Source organism: Rousettus aegyptiacus, unplaced genomic scaffold (genome assembly GCF_014176215.1).
Source record: "Rousettus aegyptiacus isolate mRouAeg1 unplaced genomic scaffold, mRouAeg1.p scaffold_m13_p_3, whole genome shotgun sequence".
Taxonomy (NCBI): domain Eukaryota; kingdom Metazoa; phylum Chordata; class Mammalia; order Chiroptera; family Pteropodidae; genus Rousettus; species Rousettus aegyptiacus.
In genome coordinates, this window is record NW_023416306.1 from 147,341,875 (window position 1) to 147,364,818 (window position 22,944).

The 22,944-nt window shown below is 33.5% G+C and overlaps 1 protein-coding gene across 29 annotated transcripts in view; it reads left to right on the top strand.

Moving 5' to 3' along the window:
• GPHN (gephyrin) overlaps positions 1-22,944 on the top strand; it is a 399,765-nt gene that overhangs the window by 304,863 nt on the left and 71,958 nt on the right. For 27 of the 29 annotated variants that reach the window (XM_016131243.2, XM_036238699.1, XM_016131241.2 and 24 more), the window contains 2 exons: positions 6,238-6,375; positions 17,961-18,053. In XM_016131243.2, coding sequence (XP_015986729.1) covers positions 6,238-6,375; positions 17,961-18,053 — 231 coding nt within the window. The remainder of the gene's footprint in view (positions 1-6,237; positions 6,376-17,960; positions 18,054-22,944) is intronic. The other 2 variants (XM_016131231.2, XM_016131234.2) reach the window with 1 other exon arrangement.

The window sequence follows — 22,944 nt, forward strand, 5'->3', positions numbered from 1 at the left end:
TGTCCCATAACCGATAATATTAATTTGATCACTTCATTAAGATGGGTGTCTGTCAGGCTTCTCTACTGTAAAATTACTATTTTTCTTTGTAGTTAAGAATCTTGTGGAGATATATGTTGAAACCATATAAATGTTATTTTCTTGAGGTTTTTACCTTTTAGTTTTAGTACCCATTTAATTTTTGCCTGAATCAATATGATAGTTGCCAAGTAATGACTTTCTAATTTCCAAGATTTCTTCATTTATCAGTTGGCATTCTGTTGTAGGAAGAATTTTATGTAATCACCTATTTATATTAGTATATGCTAATAGATTCATATTTTATCAAATGGATTGTATGATCTGTTACTCTCCTAATTAACTTTGATTCTTGAGTTGTCTCAGGTTTGAGACAACATTGCCATTAGTATTTAAATATGTCTTTGGCGATCCTCAGTGAAACTGTACTGTTTTTACACTGACTTCTTATGTAGCTTTTTAGTGATTGTAGCTGCTGCATGAACATAGGAGATCTCAGTAACATTTTGAGTGCTTTACCTGCAAAGATTCTGCACTAATATAATTAACCCCATGTCTAGACTTATACATCAAAAGATATAAAAGAGATAAGTTCATTTTTACTTATGGAAACCTAGGCTTATTAGAAAATCTTTAGATCATCAGTCTGTGGCTCATTTAGAATCCCTTAAATCCTACAAAGCTAGTTCAGAAAATTAAACCCATTGCAGAAGAATGCTGTCAATTTAGCTGTCATAATAATTCCACCTTTTACTTTTTGTTCAGTTTGGACAGCTCCTACTGGGGAGGATGTCTAGACTCCTTTTACCCATCCCCACCCCCACTCCCATGTAAAGATTCCATATCCTAAAACATTATGTCTTTTATTTTTGTCAATGTAGCTAGCCTACCTACAAATTGTCACTAACAGCCATATGTTACCAGAGCTAATTTTACTATTGTAAATTAAAGTAAACATTCCCTTGAACACTACCCTCTCAGTAGGACATACTTTCACATGTTAGTTGTTTTGTTTCATAGTATACACAAATCGAATAGAGCTACCAAATTCTCTTTGTAACTCTTGGTATTCATTTATAAGGTAGTGATCAGAATATATTTGTGGCCATAAAGTAGTTTTTGCATTATAGGAAAAATTCTATCCACACTTTCTATCAAATTTTGGATATTTTCTGAATCCAAAATCCAAAATTTCTCTCATTATAATCTTGTGAATTTTTAACTAAATTTATTGGAGTGACATTGGTTAATAAAATTATGTAGGTTTCAAGTGTACAATTCAGTAATACTTCATCTATGTATTGCATTGTGTGTTCGCCACCCAAAGTCAAATCTTCTGTCACCAGGTATTTGACCCCATTTACCCTTATCTGCCTTTCTCCCCACTTTCCCTCTGGTAACCACTAAAATGTTGTCTGTGTATGAGTTTTTGTTTGTTTGTTTGTCTTGTTCATTTGTTGCTTTCAGTTTTATTACCCACATATGAGTGAAATTGTATGGTTCTCAACCTTTGCTGTCTGATTTATCTCAATTAGCATGATTTTCTCAAGATCCATCTATGTTGTCACAATGGCAGCATTTCATCTCTTCTTATGGCTGAGTAGTATTCCATTGTATATTTGTACCACAGCTTCTTGATCTAATCATCTATTAGATAGATAGATAAATAGACACTTTGGTTGTTTCCATGTCTCGGCCCCTGTAAATAATACTTCAGTGGACATCAGGGTGCATATATCTTTATGAATAAATGTTTTCAAATTTTGGCGGCAGATACCCAGAAAAGGGATTGCTGGATCATATGGTAATTGTATTCTTAATTTTTTGAGGAACCTTTATACTGGTTTTCATAGTGACTATACCAATTCACATTCCCACCAGCAGTGGATGAGGGTTCCTTTTTTCTCACAACCTCTCTAACACTTGTTATTACTTGTGTTTCTTACAATTTACTTTTTAAGAAACTATTCTTTCCTCCATCTCCTACGTCTACCTAAGTGAAGTTTATGGAACACTCAATGAATACTGGATGCTAGACTATACCCATCTGGCCTTCAAAAAGTGCATACTTTTTTTTTTCCTCAATTTTTTTCTTTTCTGTCAGATTTTGAGGCTAGACTCAGAATCAGGAAGAGGGTTGAGATGTAAGGAAAAACATTTCTTAATCCTTTTTCCTGCCTGATTGAGTTCTCTAATGGCCCAAGACAGAAGTGTTTTGAGGTTGCAATTTGCAAAATAAGAGAAGTCAGAGATAATTATTCTTAAATTTTCTGAAGCTTTCCTTTTGAAGTTTCTTGTAAATCACTGGTGTCAACATCATAAAATATTGAAATTGTATTTCTTTTAAAAATGGAAACAAACCAGACCAGGAAACTATTTGCTTACCAGATTTATTTTGGAAATGTGTACCTTCTAAAAATGGGCTGCCCTTGGGAGGCCTGCCTAAGAGCCTCTGCTGAACATGTGAGTGTTGTGTCCTTAGCCTAGGCCTCCAGCTGCTAGTGCCTCTTTGTGTGTCCCTGGTGCTAACCCTGGAGCATGGTTTGTCCACTTTTAATTTGAAAATAAGAGCACTGGATCACCTATATTGGTGGTTTCCAAACATATTTTGGTAACAATTTTTTGTTAAATGGAATCTTATATGGACAAAGAGTCTTACTGCGTATTGTAAGGGGAAAAAAAGAACTAGGTGCATTAATATCATTTATTAGTCCTTTTTCTTTAAAAGAGCAGGTAGTATGTATTTCACTAATTTTATTCTTATGTGTAGAAGGTCAGTTAAAAATACTGTTTTTCTCATATTTATAGGACCAAGTTAACCCTTCTTTATTGGTAAAGTAGCTGAGTATTCCTACTGTGTGATTTGGGTGGGTCTTGAGTAGGAAGCAGCCTCTTGGCACATAGAAAGTGCTCAGTAAATATTTGTTGAACACACACACACACACACACACACACACACACACACCCCTGCTAATGTGCCGGAGAATTAAAATACTCCTTTTTGAGACATTCCTTTCAGTTAGTTTATTGTATAGATAGAAGACCCCTATGATAACATGCAGTAGTTTAGCCAGGAAACAGTATTAACCCATTATAATCAAATTTTGGATTATGTACCCAGTGAGACAGTCTCTTTCTGGCACAGAGTCTATAAATACTGACGAGCTTAGAGAAGGACAGAGCAAGAAGCACCACTTTGTTTTTCTCTTCCTGAATTTTGACTTTGTTTGAAAGATTTGCTATTCATTCATACCTCAGGTATTTATTCAGTAACTACTATAAGTATAAAGAAAACTCTGTTCCAAAGGTGGCAAAGGATACAAAGATTAATGAGGTATTGATTCTGCCTTCAAGGAGTTTACAATAGACTAACATAGGTAAGGCAAATATTTAAATGTCTGTAACATAAGATAGAGGCTGTTAGATGCCATAAGAAAAATATAAACAAGGTACAAAATAATTTTAAAAATGAAAAATATTTTTCCAGACTAGTTCTCAGGTAGAAAAAGAGAGAGAGAGAGAGAGAGAGAGAGAGAGAGAGAGAGAGAGAGAGAGAGAGAAACTACCTATCTCTATAATTAGAGAACCATCATGTGGTTTACTGCCCTCCTACTTTTATTTTGCCTACTTTTATTTTACTTACATGTCTTTCCTTTTTTGCTGAGCTGTAATGTTCTTCATATATACAGAGTATATTTTACTCTGTATATCCCAAGTCCTTAACTATTCCTGGTTCATAAAATATTCTGGATAAATATTTGTTGAATGGATACATATATCACTGATAACCAAACTTGCTTTCTAATAAGAAAAGTTCTATTCTATTTCAACACATATTCAACAAATAAACTCTATACAATTTAAAGTACCGTTTTCTCCTCAGAAACTAAACATTTTTAAAGGACAACTTTTATAAGATTATGTGCATTTTACACCATAAAGTAAAACCTATGTTAGAAAAAGTCAGATCTCAGACCTATAAACCTGAATAAAAAAACAGAAGCATTCCTATCATTCTCTCCAATTACATTGGTTTTAATAATGTGTTTTTATAATATTCAAATGACAAAGCCAAGACTTCAGGGAAAGTGAGCTATAAATAAATATACATTCCAATTTTAAGTAAACGATAAAGCATACATAATCCTTTTTTAAATGTTAACTAAAATTTTGAGTAGAAAATAATATTAATATTTAGCACTAAATCTGTAAGGTTCTTCAGGCTTTGAAAATTTTTAAATTTTTTTATGATTATCCATGGGAAAAATGTCATAATTATAAGCATCTTTGTATGTATTTTTCTTTGAGTACTTATGACAATGTCATTTGTCTTAGAACGGAAATTCTTGAGGCACTACCTTTAAGTCAGTTCAGTGAGCATATCTGAAGCAGCTGCTGGGGTTGGGGTAAGAGTACTAAATTTAATAAATTGCAATAACCAGGAACTTACAGACTTCCGAGAGATACATAAAATCATTATAGGGTGGATTAATGTGATGGGAGCTTATTTGTCTCACACATCAAAAGCCTGGAGGCAGGCAGCCAGGGGCTTGTACTAACACCTCAACATTGTCATCAGAGGCTCAGTCTCTTTTTTCTTCTCATGTTTCCATACTTACCGAGTGAGTTTCCATCCTCATGATTGAAAAACGCTATAGCACCTCTCAGTATCTAGCCATGTTCCAAGTAGAAAGAAGGTGGAAGGGCAAAAGCTTTCTCCTCTTAAAGCTTTGTACCCTTATCTTTTTATGTGTAGTGGGAAGCCTGCCCCAGGGACTTCTTTTGACACCTCACTGGCCAGCACTCTATCACATGGTCACTCTTAGATGCAAAAGAAGCTAGGAAAGCAGTGGCAGTTAACATAGCCAAGCAACAGTGTTTGCAGTTCTTCCTGTTTTGTTTACCCGTCAAGCTATAGACCCCTAAGGCTCCAAAAAGAAAGTCAAGTTATTTACGAATGAGGATATATATAGTCCCTTTTTGTCACAAAATGATTCATTTATTCAACAAATATTTAATTTTTTTGCCAAATATGTGCCATAGCAAAGCTTTTACTCTTAAGTGAAATGGAAATCATTGGAGGGTTGGGAGCAGAGATTAGTACAATCCAGTTTACAATTTAACAGGACTACTGTAACTATTGTGTGAAGAATAAATTGTAGTGGACAAGGATAGATACAGGGAGACCAGTTAGGAGGCTATTTAGGTTCCCAGGAATTAAATGCTAGTTCTAACTATTGTAGTAGTGGAGATGGTGAGTAATGATCAGGTTCTAAAGATATTTCAAAGATAGTTTAGATATGGTTCTGATGAAAAGAGAAAAATCAAGGATGTCTCCAAGGTTTTAGACTAATAATAGGAAGCATGGAGTTAGTATTTAATAAGATGGGGAATTGCAAAAGAATAAAGACATTGCGTGGGTAGGATAGCGTGGGGAATCAAGAGTTCGATTTGGACAATTAGGTTTGAATTGCATGTTACACATCCAAGTGCATGTTGGATGATTTATAAATTTGGAGATATATATATTCTTATCCACTAGCTATTTAGATGATATAAAAATCTAGAGTTGAGGGTAGAGGTTAGGAATTAGAGATATAATAAAATCAAGAGTTTTAGTGTATAGATGATATGCCATGTGACTAGATGAGGTTATGTAGGAAGTAGCTAAATAATCTTTCTATAACTTTCTTCAGAGGAAAGAAAATTTTCTATAAAACCCTGAACAAATTCAAATTTGAGTATTTCATTTTACTAAATAGCTCATTAAGTGTTCAATGTTTACTGTAGTGTTAAGGACATGAACTCTGAAGCCAGGCTATCCAGGTTTGAATTGTTATTCTTCTGTTACTAAGTCAAGGTATATTATCTCTCTAAACCTCTCTTTCCTCATCTGTAAATAAGGATAACAATGATGTCTCCCTTTAAGGTTGTTGTGAAGATTCATGAGTTAAATTAAACACATACCAACACTCGAAAAAAGGATTAGGCAGTATTGTCATTAAAGTTCACCAAGTTTTAACACATTATGTAACATTGTTAACTTTATTTAGTGTTCCACCAAAGCAGGCCATAATTTGGAAGCAGGAGAGCATTTCTCACCTTGTAATCTTTATTTGTGAACCTAAGAAATAGAGAGTTGTTGATGTTTACGTGTCATTCTCACTTTTTAATCAGTGTTCTAGCATCATATTCTCAGTTAATTATCTTCCTGTTCAGGTCACAGTGCTGTTGATATCACCAAGGTGGCTAGAAGACACCGCATGTCTCCTTTTCCTCTAACATCTATGGACAAAGCCTTCATCACAGTCCTGGAGATGACTCCGGTGCTTGGGACAGAAATTATCAACTATCGAGGTACTGTTATATTTGCCCATTGCCTTTTCTTTTCATTTTTTTTTTCCAAATAAGATTCACAGAACATTAATACAAAGTTTTCCTAAATGAGAAAGGTTATTAATCATTATCACATTATTATGATCATTCTTTTTATTTCTTATTTCTACTCAACCCTCAGATCAGCCTTAATGGTATACAGAATTAAGCATCCATAAAGCTTCCTTTTTCATAAAAATTTTTGAAATGCATAGAAATAAACTGGATTTCTTCTGTCCATCAGCATATCAATCACAAAAGAGAGGGCTATCAGCACTGTGTGAGGAAAATAGTTAATTCCGAATCTGTCAGAAATGGGAGATAACTAATCTGTCTAGTATTCATATTTTTCTTTCTGGAAAATACGTTTTCAAATGTAAAATATAAAAACTACATTGATTTATCCATGGATCACTGAGCAACCAGTCTGATCTCAGTTTTTCTGCTTCATCTACCTCCTCATTTTTCTGCTCTTAGTTTAATAGCACATTGAGTTCAGCTTGTGGAAAGACAATGGAAAGGTGGTGATATTCTTGGTTTTTAATCAACCACTTCCCTTTCTTAAAAACAGCATAAAAGTTGTATTTAGTGCAATACGAATAAAATATAATTTCCTAATTGTTTTTGTTAGAAAAATAAACACAAAAGGATTGATTTTACAAATAAAGGACTTTATTCATAGGTCATAAAATATTTTAATTTCAGTGAACATTAATGAGTATCTATATAAACACCTTAATTTTTCTGCAAGAAAATTCAGACTTAGAACAGAAGAAAAGAAATAGGATTAAGGCTCAAGACCTACATTCTTTTTTTTACTACATTTTAATTCTTCCACTATTAAAATGTAAAAAATAATGATAGATAACAAAACAGATTATGTTAAAAGTGAAAGGCCCTAAAACTAGTGAAATTTTAAATGTCAAATGCTAACTCTTCATTCCCTAACCTCACTTAGACAAAAATTTTTATATTGTTTACACTTATCCTTTATCTCTGACTTGCATTCTTTTAAATATGTATATCAATAAGCTTAAACTTTTCTTTGTTTATATTACCCCTCGTTAAAGGAAATAAAAATTAGAAAACTCACTAGAGTAAGGAAATAGGAATTAACTGTGATTTCAAAATCAATTTCAATGAAATAGGTTTTTTTATATTATTAACTGCAGAGTATTCAGATATTTTTTATATCAATCAATCCCAAGACATATTCAGAAAATATGATGTAAACTTAAGAAGGGAAAAGTTAAGTAAAGGTTTACCTATTAAAAATTAATCATCCCTGGCCTCTTGTAATTTCAGGGGAGTTTCCTTTAACATCAGTCCTTAGAAAAATCTCAGTGTATGACAGGTCACATTTAAACAGATATTTCAGTCCTATTAAGTGTAAAACAGAATTGGAAATGGCTATTTCTATATTTTCTCTAGGATAAAAAAAGAAAGCTGTCACATGGATTCTCTTTTTCCTTCATGTGCTTTTTTCTCTTTCATTTGTTCATCACATCAGTTGTCACTTGTAAGTTAGCAAACTCTTCACGGATGATTAACTTCCTTGTCAAGTGTTTCTACTTATGACGATATAAAATAAAATGAGATTTGGATGCAGCATTTGAGTTAGATCATACTCAATTTTTAATGCAAAAGAGTATTATAATAAAACCTCCTAGGCATTTTAGGTAGATGTTTGAAAACAACACCATATATAGAAACATAATTCAGGTTTTTCAACAAATATTTATTAAGCATTTACTAAATGTTAAGTTCTGGATAAATAAAGATGAATAATAACACTTCCGCCCTATGGATCTCATTGTGTAGTGCAGGAGAGAGACAGGTAAACAATGTGGGACTCGTCTCCTTTATCAGCTCTTTTGTAGGCTTGCTTTCCTTTGTCCATTCCTTGAATATAAACTTTCTTTAGTATTTTTGTCTTTGGCCCTTTTCACATCTTGCACATTCATTTCATTCCGATAGTTTCCAATACCACCTATTAAGTGATATCTAAATATGTATTGCTACCCAGACCTTGCCTGAGCACCAGACTCATACACCAAATGTACACCTGCTGCTAGTAAATTTAACATGACCAATACTAAACTTATTTTCTTACCTCTACAATACTTGTTTCTTATGTCCTCTTGAATCCATCCCATATTTTCCATTCCCAAAACTATCAATTTAGTTTAGGTCTTTATTACTAACCTCCTGGATTATTGTAACAGAATATTGAAAATTATTCTTCTAAAGCAACTGCCTACATGTATATGTATGTATAAAGTATTGTTTGCTTTTTGGTTTAATCAGTTTTGGCTACAGATGAATTTTCTATTATCTCTGGTCTGTCCTTTAGCATTTCTACTATTTTCAGCTCTTATCTATAAGCGAGGCCTATAAAGAGCAAGTGCTCCACTGATGATAATACCTTCCTTTGATTTCTTGTGAGAGGCATAACTGACATGACAACGGATGGTAATGTTTATAAGACTACTATTTATGATTCATTTTCCCTGCATATAAAATGCATGACATGAATAAATTTCAGCTTCATATTTGGTACATTACTAGCTACTATAAGGCAGATTAAAATATTCTGGCAACATTCCCTGTAATTCCTGGTCTCTTTCAGTTAACTGGAAAAACTATGAGCTTTCAATAGAAAGCATTCTGCTTTCTTGGGAGCATTATTTTAGATTACAAGCTCTAGGCTTTCTTATTAAAGATTAAATGAGCAGAGACTTCAGCATCTCTGACCCAGGTCCTTTGTTTTTCCATAAACGACTTAAGCAATTCTAGACTTAAGCTTTGCTGTTAGAACTCAATTTGAAGCAGTGAAGTATCTCTTAGAATACTGACCACAGCAGAGATATTTCTCCCTGTCTCTGACTTATAGTTTGATGACGACTGCCTGAAGATAGGCAGTTATCTTGAGCAGAAATTACTGTCCTTAGAAGAAATTCAGAAGTTCCTAATTCCAAACAGGAGAAGGTTCTCCCCAAAAAAGTTCACAAGTCATGCTAGGAATCATTAACTCCTGAAGTGTCAGAGAATAATAAAAAAGGAAGTGAGGTATACTAAAGGAGATTTGCCATCAAACACACTCTTTACCTTGCATTACTTTTAACTAGCTGAGAAACTTTGGGCAAGCTACATAAACTTTCTGAGTCTTGTTTCTCTCATATGTAAAAATAGAATTAATGTCTACCCAATAAGGTCACTGTGAGATACTATTAAACTGCCATATATAGAATTTAGCAAATGATTCCCTTCTCTTTTCCATAAGGGGCTTCTGAGGTCATCACCCTAGGATAAGCACTTATAACTTACAGAGTCAAAGCTAGAATTCCTTGGCTTGGCTCCATTTGTTGATTCACATGAACAATCTCTGGACTCCCATGCATTTTGTTATAATCAAATTTACATTTCACCCATCCAGGTCATTCAGGCATGTGCTCCCTATCTCATGAGAAAATTGAACTGAACAGCAGTTTTTACTGTTTTTTGGCTCATCTGTGGTTGAGCTTTACAAAACTAAAGCAGAGAATTGAGGTAATTATTCAAATATTTCAAGCAAAAGCATATATTTTTATTATCCTAATTACTGCCTCCAGTTTCTACCTCCAGTCAGGTAAAATCTTCACCTAGGATGGTCCCATTTACTTGTAAATTTCTCCTGGGATATTGGCTGTGCTGGCATTTACTGTAGATTTTTTCATGAATCTGACTGTTTGAACTCATTCATAATTCCCTTCAAGTAGTCTCATCTCTTCAGAATTTTTTAATCCATAAACTTCATTATACCTCTGAAATATGCACATTTCATTATATCCTTCTATTTATGCTTCTTATTACATCATTCCCTTTATACTCTCCCTGAATTCATCAAATATAAACATGCCATTAAATCCCTCTCTGTATATTCATGGGGTGTGTGTGTGTGTGTGTGTGAGAGAGAGAGAGAGAGAGAGAGAGAGAGAGAGAGAGAGAGAGAGAGAGAGAGAGAGATTGAGAGAGAGAGAGAGAGAGATTACAACCTCTAGGCAATTGTGCTGGTCTTAATATCCAAATGTTGTGTCTGTATTACCAATCTCTCTGTATATGTGCTTTCAGGTGCTTTTTTCCCCACCAATATTGTGGTTCCTATATGTGTGCTGTTATCACAGTACTCACAAAGTCCCCTTGTATGAGGGAGTTAAAATTTTTATAGTTATATAATTGAGTAAAATTAACTCCCACAGAAATCAGACCTACAACGTTGGCCTGACTATCCCTATGTCACAATCAGGTAGACTCATCTTCCTATTATGTATTTCCTTCAGTGCATACCATTACATATTTCCATATATGTAATTCTCTTTCTTTAAAAATAAAGCATATTATAAATGTATTCACTTTAAGCAATTTTGCTAGAAAATAATCTATATGTAATCAAAAAAGTAAGGAGGAAGTAATCTTTCAATATGATTTCTTTTAGTTTACACAGCTTTTATTGAACAAGGTGCAGTTTCTAAATATGATTCTTAGTTTTCCATTATTTTGGGGTACCTCATTATCATTTCGCATTTTAAATATATATGTCTTATTTGGTATAGTTTATTTTGCAATCTTTTATTCGGTATTTATTTTGAAGTACCATATTACGTTAGGATTTAGAACATAAGCAATGGAAAAAATGTTTGTTAAAATGGAACAAAATAGAAATTTTCTATAAAGGAATAGCATCAGAACACCTTATTTCTGCAGTGATCAAAATTTCAAAAAAGGATCTCTTTTTAGAAATTCCTGTCTGTCCTTAATATTATATTGGTAGAATTATAAAAGTTTATATAAATATACAAGTTTTTCCAAACTATGGGGAAGAAATTAGTGCAAATGAAAATAGACAACATGGCTATAAAGGATTTCCCAGTACCAGCAAGAGAATTACCAGGAACGGAAACTTGGCAATAGCATTTTTTTTTTTAACTTTGAATTGATTAACTTTTCCATTAAAGCATCCAGTGCTGCAGTAGTGTTACCTTTTTGACTGTTTTCTTAAGTAAAGACTTTGCAACTCCTGGCAGGCCGTTAGCTCACCCCAGGCAGCATGGGCTATGTGCCAGGGGAACCCAAATCCTTCTTTCATTTAATTGTAAGACAAAAACATATGAAGGAAATCAGAGATACAAGGATTCTATCGTAATCAACAACATTCTTTGTAATGTGGCTGAATGTATATAAGAATGGAATAGATTTGCAATAATTTTTAAAACTTTAACTCAGTTTTTCAAAAACAATTTATTTAAATGGTTAAAAATCTTTTCTTCTATAAACTCCTTTTTTTTGCAGAATCTCAATGTCCTTGGTTATCTTTTTTAAAAAAGTAACGTCTTGCCTTATCATTTGGAAATACCACTGAAATACCGATGATACTATTGCAACCTTGAGACTATAATTCCTTACTTTGATTTTTGCAGTATGAAAATAAGTCACGAGTATTACTTCGAAGTCAATATTATGGTTGGTACATTTGGTATTTATTTCTTTTTTGTATCCCATTTAGGAACTTTATTTCATCATATATCTTTTTTTTTTCTTTTTATAAAATACTTGTTACATATTACTTTTTCATTTTTTTAATAGCCATAATAATATCCTAATAAGGACCAAACAGTGTTGAAAAAGTTAGGAATTATTTTTAGGAGACTAGGATATGTGGTTCAAAATTCTGGAAATTATAGTAAGAAAGTATTTTTTCCTTACTATATTATTGTTTATAGGCTTTCCCTTATTCATTACATTGGCAGGTAATGAGCATCTCTAGACGGAAAAATACAAATGCACAATACCACTTTGAATAAGCTATGTGTTTTAAAAGCATAAGAATTGTACTATTCCATAAACATGACTTCTGGAGTAACTAGATATTAATTAATGTACTTGTTTTCACTGAAAGTATATTCAACTCTAAGTCTTTCTGAGTTCATATATATATGTGAAACCTGTAATACAAGAGTGAGTTCTATCATGTACCAAATATTGTCTAGTTAGCCTTTCAAATTCACACAAAGATGTAGGAATAATTAAATTATATTGGAGTAGGCTTGAGGTCATTCGCCATATTAAATGTTCAGTGTCAGTTAAATATCACGAAGCTTTCTATAAGTATGTTATACTTCAGTTAAATATTTATTTAATACTGTAATAACCCAAATCTGCACATGCTTCACCTTCCTCCTCATCCTGGGACTTAGCTAATATTGTTCCTACCAATGATCATTCGAGCAGAGTAAGGATATCAATTGATTGATTGCCTTCTCAGCTATTTTGGTGAGCACAGTGGATAGCTGTTAGGTCAACAAAGTCTTTCAGTAGCCTCTCACATAGATTGGATGCAATGGTGGTTTTTAAATGGTGTAGTAACATAAGTAAACTTTTGAGGAATTTAAAATCAATAGTAAACTGACCTATATCCATGTTTTATACTAGGAAGTCTTGGGTAATATCTTTTCAACCTTTTGTTATCTGCCACACTCTTCCCACACTTGTGAAATTTATAGGTGGTAGTATCTTGGTTAGCGAAAATGAAGACAAGGAATCAATGTTCCAACCACTGAATTCAGAGTTTTCACTTGACTTTCTCCAAAGCCTTTGTGGAACTAGCCACATGGGGAACTTTACAACTATGGAATCATTTCAATAAGTGACTTTGGGAAATTGACATGCTTTTCCCTCCTATATCTAAAAGTTACTCAGTTCTCCTAACATCTTGATTTAGACAGCAAGAAGAGAGTATTATCTGGGCCAAAATAAATGTCCAACCAAGTTATTTACTTTTATCATTTAGAGAATACATTTGGGTTTAATGCTCACGAATCATACTCAACTTTATAAATAGCTCGATCTTGATTTTCCTTGTATATATGTCCATTGTCAGTCAATTGAATCTTTAGACTCTTTTTGAAGATTTTTTTTAGTCATCCCAGTGTAAAGAAGTTAACACTCCAGAGAGTAGGGAATTCATTAATGACTGTTATCTGTGGGAAGCTGACTCATATGAGTGTCCTGCTGACAGCATAAAAAGTCTACCACCTTTTTGACCAAGCACTCTGCCACTGTCTTCTAACAGCACAAGTGAGCATACCACACAGAACAGTATAAATCATCCGCCAGTCTTTTCCACACCTTCCTTATCAACTTCTTCAGAACATCTAATGGTGTATGTGACCCAGGGTCCCCAGTGATACATAACCCTGCCTTTAAGATTTCTGACCTCCACCAGATCTAAAAATATGCAAATTTATTATCATCTTCAAACTGAAGACGTTCTTTATTATGTATAACTTAGAGAATACAGTGTGAGGGGGAGAGTAAAACAGAATGGACATCATCTCCTCAGAGTCAAGAAGTGGGATCGTAGCTTCTTGGCACACAGTCTAACTTTCTACAACTAAAGGTTCATTTCTGACTATGAAGAGCTGCAGACTTGCACCAAAAATATTTCTAAGAAAACATGTTAGTTTTATTAATTTTATATTGGGGAAACCATCTTTTGCTTATTATAAATAGAGCTCTCATTGGAGTAGAGCAACTGAGAAAAAGGAATTTTGCTCCTTTTTTCCTGAAATTATATTTTAGTAAAGCCTTTGACTCCCACAGCTTCAGCTGCTCTCTGTATTTTCTCTACTAAATGCTAAACCTAAAACAGTCATAATATGTAGTTGAGAAGTTACTACTGCCTGGTTCCCATTCAAGTTTGAAGGCTGAGGCTCCCTTTTTCAAATCCCACGCCCAAAGTTTATTCAACACTAACACTTGGGCTCCACCTATAGGCAAATAAAAGAGATGCTATATCTATACAAGAGAGACTGTCCCATGTGATGAAGTGACTGCAGCACTACTACATACTCTATAAGTTCCCAAATAGATCATGTAGTCAGAAATTGAATCAATTCTAATATTGACTGCTTAGAAGAGCTATCCGTTGTTTAGTTCTGATACCTACTGAGAGAAATGTAGGTGCTTGTGTAGCAGAGAGGTGTGTCTGACATTTATTCCTTCAGTACTCTTGTTATCTGCTGCCAACTGGGAGTTTTTACAAGAGTGAGTTCTATCCACTCGCATATTCTCTATAAATTCTTTCCACTCACATATTCTCTATAAATTCTGTCCCTTGCCTTAGGCTTTTAGACCAAAACTTGACGTAATGCATGTTCTTCTCTTTGAAGAGATTTAAACTCTACTGGTAAGTTAACTTGATACCAACTCCAAAAGCAGAACTAATTCAGTAGGAATCTAATTTACCTTAAAAATAGCTACCCTATCTTTAGTACAAGTCCAAAATAAAAACCTGGCCAATAATATATATTATTAAATTTATATTAATAGCCTAAGCATGAAGCAGTTCTTTCTTTCCAAGTGAAATATTTTTTCTTTCCATGATATTTGAAGAAGGTCTATAAATGCCAGCTGGTGTATGTGCAAATATGATTTTTCTTGACTCTTGTAAATATATGTTGAAATGAGAGAAGTGTGTCTTTTTTAAAAAATCTCTTATCCTTGCCCTTTTTAAAAAATAGCAGCTTTATTGAGATACAGGTCACCCACTTAAAGTATACAATTCAGTGTTTTTTAAGTATATCCACAGATATGTACAACCATCACCCTAATCAATTTTAAAACATTTTTATCACCTCAAATAGAATCTCCATCCCCTTTAGCTATTATCCCCCTCCTACTCCATCCAGCCTTGAGTAACCAATGGCCTACTTTCTATCTCTATAGATTTACTTATTCTGGACATTTAATATAATAGGATCATATGTGATCTTTTGAGACCGGCTTCTATTTAGCATAATATTTTCAAGGTTCGTTTATGTTGTCGCATGTATCGGTACCTCATTCCTTTTTTTATTATTGTAGTAAAAACACGTAACAAAATGTATCATCTCTACTATTATTAGTTGTACAGTTCCGTGGCATTAAGTACATTAATACCGTTCTGCAGCTATCACCACCATCCGTCTCCAAAACTTTTCATCTGCCAAAATTGAACTTTCATACTCTTTAAACAATAACTCCCTATTCTCCCCTCTCCCCAGCCCCTGGCAACCACCATTCTACTTTCTGACTCCATGGTTTTGAATATTCTAATTACCTCATACAAACGGAATTATATATATTGTCCTTTTGTAACTAGCTTATTTCACATAGTATTATATCTTCAAGTTTCATTCATGCTATAGCATAAGTTAGAATTTCCTTCCTTTTTAAGACTGAATAGTATTCCTATATGTATATACCACATTTTGTTTAGCAATTCATCCATCAATGGACACTTGCGTTACTTCTGTCTTTTGACTCTTGTGAATAATGCTGCTCCGAACATAGGTCCACAAATATCTGTTCAAGTCTCTGGTGTCGATTCTTTTGGAGATATGCCTAAATGTGGGATTACTGGATCATATGTTAATTCTATGCTTCATTTTTTGAAGAATCATCCTTCAGCTTTTTTCCATGTCAGAGAAATAGAGGAAGAGCAGTAGGCAGAGGGAAAGTGAATAGGAGCTATTTCCATTGTAGTAAGGATTGACGTTCTAAGATCTAAATCTCAGTTCTACCTTAGCCACCTGTGAAATATATGAGCTTGGATAAGTGACTTACCCTGTTTAAACTTCTCTTTATTTATCTGTAAAATAAAAATAATAGTGCCATACTAGATTTTTGTGAGGTTTAAATGATATTACATGTGATATTTAGTAATTTATAAAATGCTATATAAACATTTACTAGATTACTTAGACTGGATTCCAGAAAAACTCAGCCCTTGTGCTATTTCTGTAATTAACTACTATTACTAAGCTATTGAAATTCCCAGCAAAGTCATTCTCTTAAGATCTGAGCTATGTAGAGCTCACATTCTCTTTCATTCGATACCCTAGGCCACCCAGATAAGGAGGCATCCCAGGTGGTTTATTGTGATCCTGGGCAAATGCCACCAGGGCTCACTACCAGGGACTACCTTATAGCTTCGGGTTCATTTGGGAGTTAATGTTGTATATTTGAATGCACACTTGACCCTGTGGTCTCACTACTTTCCTAATCTCACAAAGTATAGTTCATAGCTCCGGGATAACTCCAGAATAGCTCCAACCTCTTAGGAGTATGTGAAGCTAGAATTTTCTAAGAAGTTCTCACTTCAAATTCAGGTGTCACTTCCCTCAAAGGAAAGAGCTGATATCACTATCAATTAGAGTAGAAAATTTAAAATTTCTTTGAACTTACTTCCTGGTCCCGGGATCTGGAAACCAAAGGCCCTAGGTGGCTGAGAAGGACAAAGCCAAAAACAAAACAAACAAATAAAAACTCATTCATCCAACTCTGGAAACAATGGAGTTTTCTAAATTAAACTAACATCTCATGTAAATCAAGTCCTTTATTACTTACAGTCTTTGAAGAGAAGCTTGATTTTCTTTCCTCCTCCTCTTTTTCCTTCTATACCTCCTATTTACTATTCTTTTACTTCTTTAAAATGGTAATGATAATGAAAAAGATTCTGGCTAGAGGATATAAAGAATTAGTCATGACTCTTGAAACTTTTATTCTTACTGGCACTAGTTCAAATTCCTGAGGTCTAGCCAAAAATAAATGTCATCCAGAGTGGCTTGAATAGTCACTTTACACAGGAGGTTACTGGCCCTCTTCTTAAAGTCACTAATTTTTTTTAGGTTATAAACCCAAAATCAAGGCTAAAATTCAAATGGAAAGATAAGAAGCTCCTTTCTTTTCTCTTTGTAAGAAAAAAAAAAACTTGCTTTAAAAAAATCACATGATCATTGTAGAACACCTGGAAATTTTCAGAAAAGTATAGCAAAATGAATAAAAATCATACATAATTTAACATAGTGTAATAACAGTTGCTTTATATTTTTATGTATACCCTTCCCATCTTTTTCTGTTGATATATACAAATATATCTTAGTTAAGATTATACACTACATGTGCAATTCTGCATGTTTTTAAATATATGTCATAAGAATTTATCTATCAATGAATATTCTTCATAATTATTACTTTAGCCTCATAATGTTCTTTCAAAAGGATAGACCATTGTCTATTTACATTTCTATATTATTGGTCTTTTGATTTCTATCCATTTCTCACTAACGTAAGCAATTCTGAAATAAACATGTACATAATGATCTATCCACTTTCTTAAGCTGTAAGTGAAATTACTGGGTCAGTAGATATGAAAATGTTTAAGAATCGGCTTTTTAAAGAAAGTAATCTTGGGGTTGTTAAAGGATTAATGATATGTCAACCTGAATACATCTTTCTTTGGTAACTTTATAGCTACTCATATTCAAATAATCTCTGCAAGCATTACTATTAATTGACTGAATCTAATCTTTCATTTCAGACACTAGAATACATCTCTTCTGTCTCCTATTTCATGGGATAGAAATCAGGAGGTCTGACTGAGCCCATATGCAAGCCTTGTCAGACAAGTAAACATGCTCATGTTTATAACTGCCTTTTTAACCTGTTACTCTCAACATCCATGTTTTTCTTCTTTTCACTTCTTTCAGATGGAATGGGTCGAGTTCTTGCTCAAGATGTATATGCAAAAGATAACCTACCCCCCTTCCCAGCATCAGTAAAAGATGGCTATGCTGTTCGAGGTAAATAGTTTGGTTTTCTTAAGTATCATCATAGCTCATACTGTACTTTTCTTTTCTTTGGCTCAGCCCAGGCACCCAACAACTGTTAAGTCTGTTTCCCCTTGGTTATCAAAATCATTTCATTCACAGATAATGATGTTAATCTATGCCTATGTATTTTCTGACACAATCTTGATTAAAACCTTTAAGTGAAAGTACTGTAGTCATTTGAAACTTCTCATTTACAAATATATGTTGGCAATGATAAAAATACTGTACTATAATTTATTCTTTCACCCTCTACATATACCAGATAGCAGACAGTCTTGGTCTGGAAGTTTTTCACATGTTTTCTAGTTGAAAACATCTATACAGTGCAGGAAAAAAGAGCAGATTTCCAAATAGGGATAAAGTGGGTAGTCTTCTGCTTTAAACTCAAACATCAGTAAAAGCTTCATAAAAAGCAAGCATGAGAGAAACCTCTAATTCCTGGGAAGATGCCATATTTCAAAGCTCCGAAGCCCCAGATGATACCAGCAGCTCACTCCTGAGTTGCCCGAGATTGCATACAGCTTTTAGCAAATACAAAATTGAATTTGCCTGCCTAAAGTCCAATCTAAGAATGCAAAATGAAAATGCAACTGAATTGCTTAGAAGCTATTATTGGTTATTAACTCAAAGCTGATGTCACTGAAGAAATGTCTAAAAACATTTCCCAGTTTATCAGAGCTGTTAAGAAGGCCAATTCCTTTTTCATGGTCATTTATGGAAACACTTAGGGTTTCATGATTTTCCTTTTACTCTATTTTGCTGTTAAAATACTTTTCTCTTTATTGTAGTTAAATACATTCATTAATCTCGTCCACGTTGCATCACCATCTCTTGGCAGTATAGTAAATGATTGAGGGTATGGGCTTCGATCAAATTAAGAGTGATCAGGGTTCTAATACCAGTTTCATCAATGTAACATTGAGCAAATCACCTAAACTTTTTAGCCTCAGTTTCTCGTCTGTAAAATGGTGATAATTATAATGTTTATAATTATGCGTATTATCCCAACAGGTTGTTACACGGATTAAATGAGACTTTAGAAAGCATTAGTAAAGTATCTGACACCAAAAAAAAAAGTACTTGATATGCGGTTTTTAAAATGTTTAATACTAGTAACTATTATTATCACTGCTATTTTTATGATAAACACATTTACTTAGATCATTTTTGAAAAAAAAAAGTATAACATTTATCTGAATTAATAATCTCATAGTCTATGTAAATAAAATTCTGGAAAGATAAATTCCTACTAATGTGTGCTTTCTCAGGGACACTCTCTTGGATACAGCTTATTCAGCTTGATCTCAGTAAATTGGAGTATTTCTGAAAACATAAATAATAAATCCCCAGCAGCTCTTATTTTTTTTCCAAATTTATTCCTGCTACAGTGTTTATTGTATAATGCATATTGTTCAGGAAGAAAATTACTTTAATTTTCTGAGAGCCTCACTGACTCTTGTTTCTTATTCCCTATTTAAAATGTAAATTCTGTTTCGAACTTAAAATTAGTAGCCGTATAGGATTCTATAAAATCACAAAGAATTCTTACTTCCAGAATAGAACAAACAATTACAGCAGATGAAATACCAAAGGGACAAGAAAGTCTATTTTTTACATTCCTTGAAATATAAAGTAGGAGAAAGTGAGAAAATAAACTATTTGAGGCAGAATTATTCTCAAACAGAATGTTGTTCTGTGATTTTTGCATAAGGTAGCAGCAGCTCAATAGAAAGAAACTATTGCTCTTAGCTTTTCTAGTTGCCAAAAAGAATGATTAGCCCTCATGAGCCATATAAGAGACTTTCTGCTATTATAGAATCTATCAAAGAAATTTTTATATAAAGTTAACATTCAATATCTTATTTATTCTTTTGTTTGAAGTGGTGGTGTTTTAGTTATTTTACACACAGAAGAAAACATGTAAAATGACACCTCACATTATAACAGTTTCAATGGATTATGTGCTTTGCAACTGATTCACATTACTTCTTTCCTGTGAAGTGTTGGTAGTTCTCTAATATATGGAACATATAACAGAGACATAACAGATAACCATTTTGGCCATGGTTAAATCCTGAATTGAGAATGGTTGATGTGTGTGTGTGTGTGTGTGTGTGTATCAATATCTTAATTAAAGCAGCAAAAGTTATCATTGAACAAAAGGCATGGTCTTAATCTTTTCTATGTTATAATACCACCCCCAGTCAGGTTTTTGGTAAAAAATATCCTTGAGGCTATTGTGGCTCTCTACCACTCTACTTCCTGTACCTTCTTCTCTCCACCCCGTCTTCCTTTACTGCCATTCCTTTCTCCCCATTCCCTTTATTCTCCCTTTTTTTCTTCTCCTCTGCCTTTGCCTTAGGCCTTCCAGTAATAACCAGTGGCACCTGTGAGCATTGCTAACCCTCTAGGTGTAAAGAGGTTACTAACTTGCTCTGGATCACTAAGCATTAGCCAGTATCCTTCAGAAACTGTGGCATAAAACTCCAAACCAATTGAAGGATCACTTCCTTTAAGGTATGTGGGTTGAAAAATCAAGACAGTAAAAAATGACTAAGGAAACAAGAAATAGGAACAGCTTTAAAAAAAAAAGAAGAAGAAGAATAGAATGTAAAGAAGGCAAAAATCAAATGATGATGATTTAAGTAATAGGAAGAGCTGTAACCTAATAAACCTAAACCTACACTTAGGAGGGAGTGAATTTGAAAGATAAAAGAAAATGAAAACCTATTGCCAATTAGAATCGATACAATATTTTTACTCTTCCTATTTTTGAAGAGTTATTTCTCCCTTCACACTGATTAATCATCTTGATGTATTCACACCCTCCTATAGAGATGTGGGTGCCCGTTGTCTCACAATTTTTTCTTAGATGTTAATAAAGGCAAAAATATCTCAGAATTCCAAATTCAGCTTTCTTGAAAATGTTCAGTTTGAAAAGCTTATCCCTTTAGAACTTGTTTTGGGATCATTTAGGAAAAAAGGAAAATTATGAACAAGCCAGTAATTATTTCGAGAGCCATGTGTAGCCAAAAATTCTGGAAGGATATATTAAGAGAACTCCTTGCCATTTGGGTAAAGTAAATTTTAAAAGTTTTTTGTTTTTTTTTTTTTTTACATTCCAATTGAAATACATGCTTACAGAAAATACAGAAAATCAAAAAGAACATTTAAAAATTACTCATTATCTCACTGCTTAGCCACTATTAACATTTTGTTGTACTTCCTTGCAGTAGGTTAAACTGCATAGTAATATGCAGTATAACCTTTCTGATTTAGAGCTAGTTCTTAGTTTTTGATAAAAGTCACATTCCAGAGCTTCTATTTTGTCCATTCAAGACTTCTTGGCCACAGCTGTTCTCCAACTCATTTGACAGCCCAAAATGTCACTATAGGTCACTTTGGATGAAAAAGAGGGCCTTACTCAGGCGAGCAGAGAAATAATTTAGAATAATTAATTTTAGCTAATGCTGTATTTAAGGAAATAATATCTCTATCCAATACTAATAATAAGTGGGCATTTTTGTCCTCAATGGTAAAGGATATAAAATGTCTTCTTACTTATCTGTCCTATTTTTCGCTCCCCGCTTTTCATAAGAAAAGGCAACAGATTAAAAATGCCAAACAACTCAGAAACATTTTCTCAGTCTGTTGAGATCTTCTTTCCAGGCATATCCTCTGTTACCTCAAATAAATGTTTATAAAAATCCTCAAAAAAAAAAAATTCTCATCTGATTTAATCCCTCATATAATTGCAGCAAATATTAATCCTATTGTGATAGTCTTGTTATTTTCCTTTGCCTCAACCCAACTCTTCCTATAATCTTAGTCTACTCATAAATGCTATTACCCTGTAGCCTATCATCATGGTCTTAGACAGTTTGGTTCCATTATCAACTTCTTAATCTTTCTGCCTTAGTCCTCTGTATAAGATATTTCCTAGGATCTCTGAGAGTTATGCTATCTCTATACCCTCACTTTATTCAGCCGTAACATGAAAATGATGAGACTCTTTATTATTAAAAATAAATGAATAGCCGTGAAGTATTTCAAGAGGCTTAAAAAGAGCTCACATATGGCTGGAAAATGAAAATGAGTAATTCTTTGGCAAATGTGGGGAAGATCATTTTCTATACGTTGTTACGATGAATAGATGAATAATTATCTGTTATGAATTTTACATCAAATGATATAATCAGTAGTCTTTAAATAAACAGGTAAATGAGACAAAAAATGTTTTCTGGACATTAACAGAGGGTGGATGTGGGAGCAGCTTCAAGGTCTAGCATTAAGCATTATGAATTACTTATATAATGCATTTGCTGTTAAGGTTTGGTTTATATTGCTTTGATCACTTCCTTCAAATTAAATTCTATAATTACAAAACAGAAAAGAAAACTTATTAACAGAAATGTCGTAATTGAGGGTTGGAGAGGGGGCGTGGATTCTAAGCCATCTTTTCTAATGGCATGCTGCGGCTTACTTAATTTCTTTTCAGCTTTAGGTTCCTGTGCCATCCCTCTTCCACTTCAGCCCCTCCCACCCAAACTTACAGAATTCATCTTGAAAACGGCAACTGTTCTTTTACCAGTATCTTTACTAGATATTTTAAAATAAATATCAGCAAGTTAGATTGATCATTATTTTTCTGTCTTTATAAGAAATAGTGAACCTTAGTGTTTATGCAAAATCAGTACTTTTGTTGTTGTTCGCTAATTTTTTATTCCTCAAGTTTTCTTTTAGTCTGAATTTGCATTTATTCAATTCAGTCTTGTAGTGTTCTGCTCCTCAAAAAGGATAGTTCATGAACCAGCAGAATCAGTATCAACTTGTCAGAAACGTAGAACTTCAGGCCTTATTC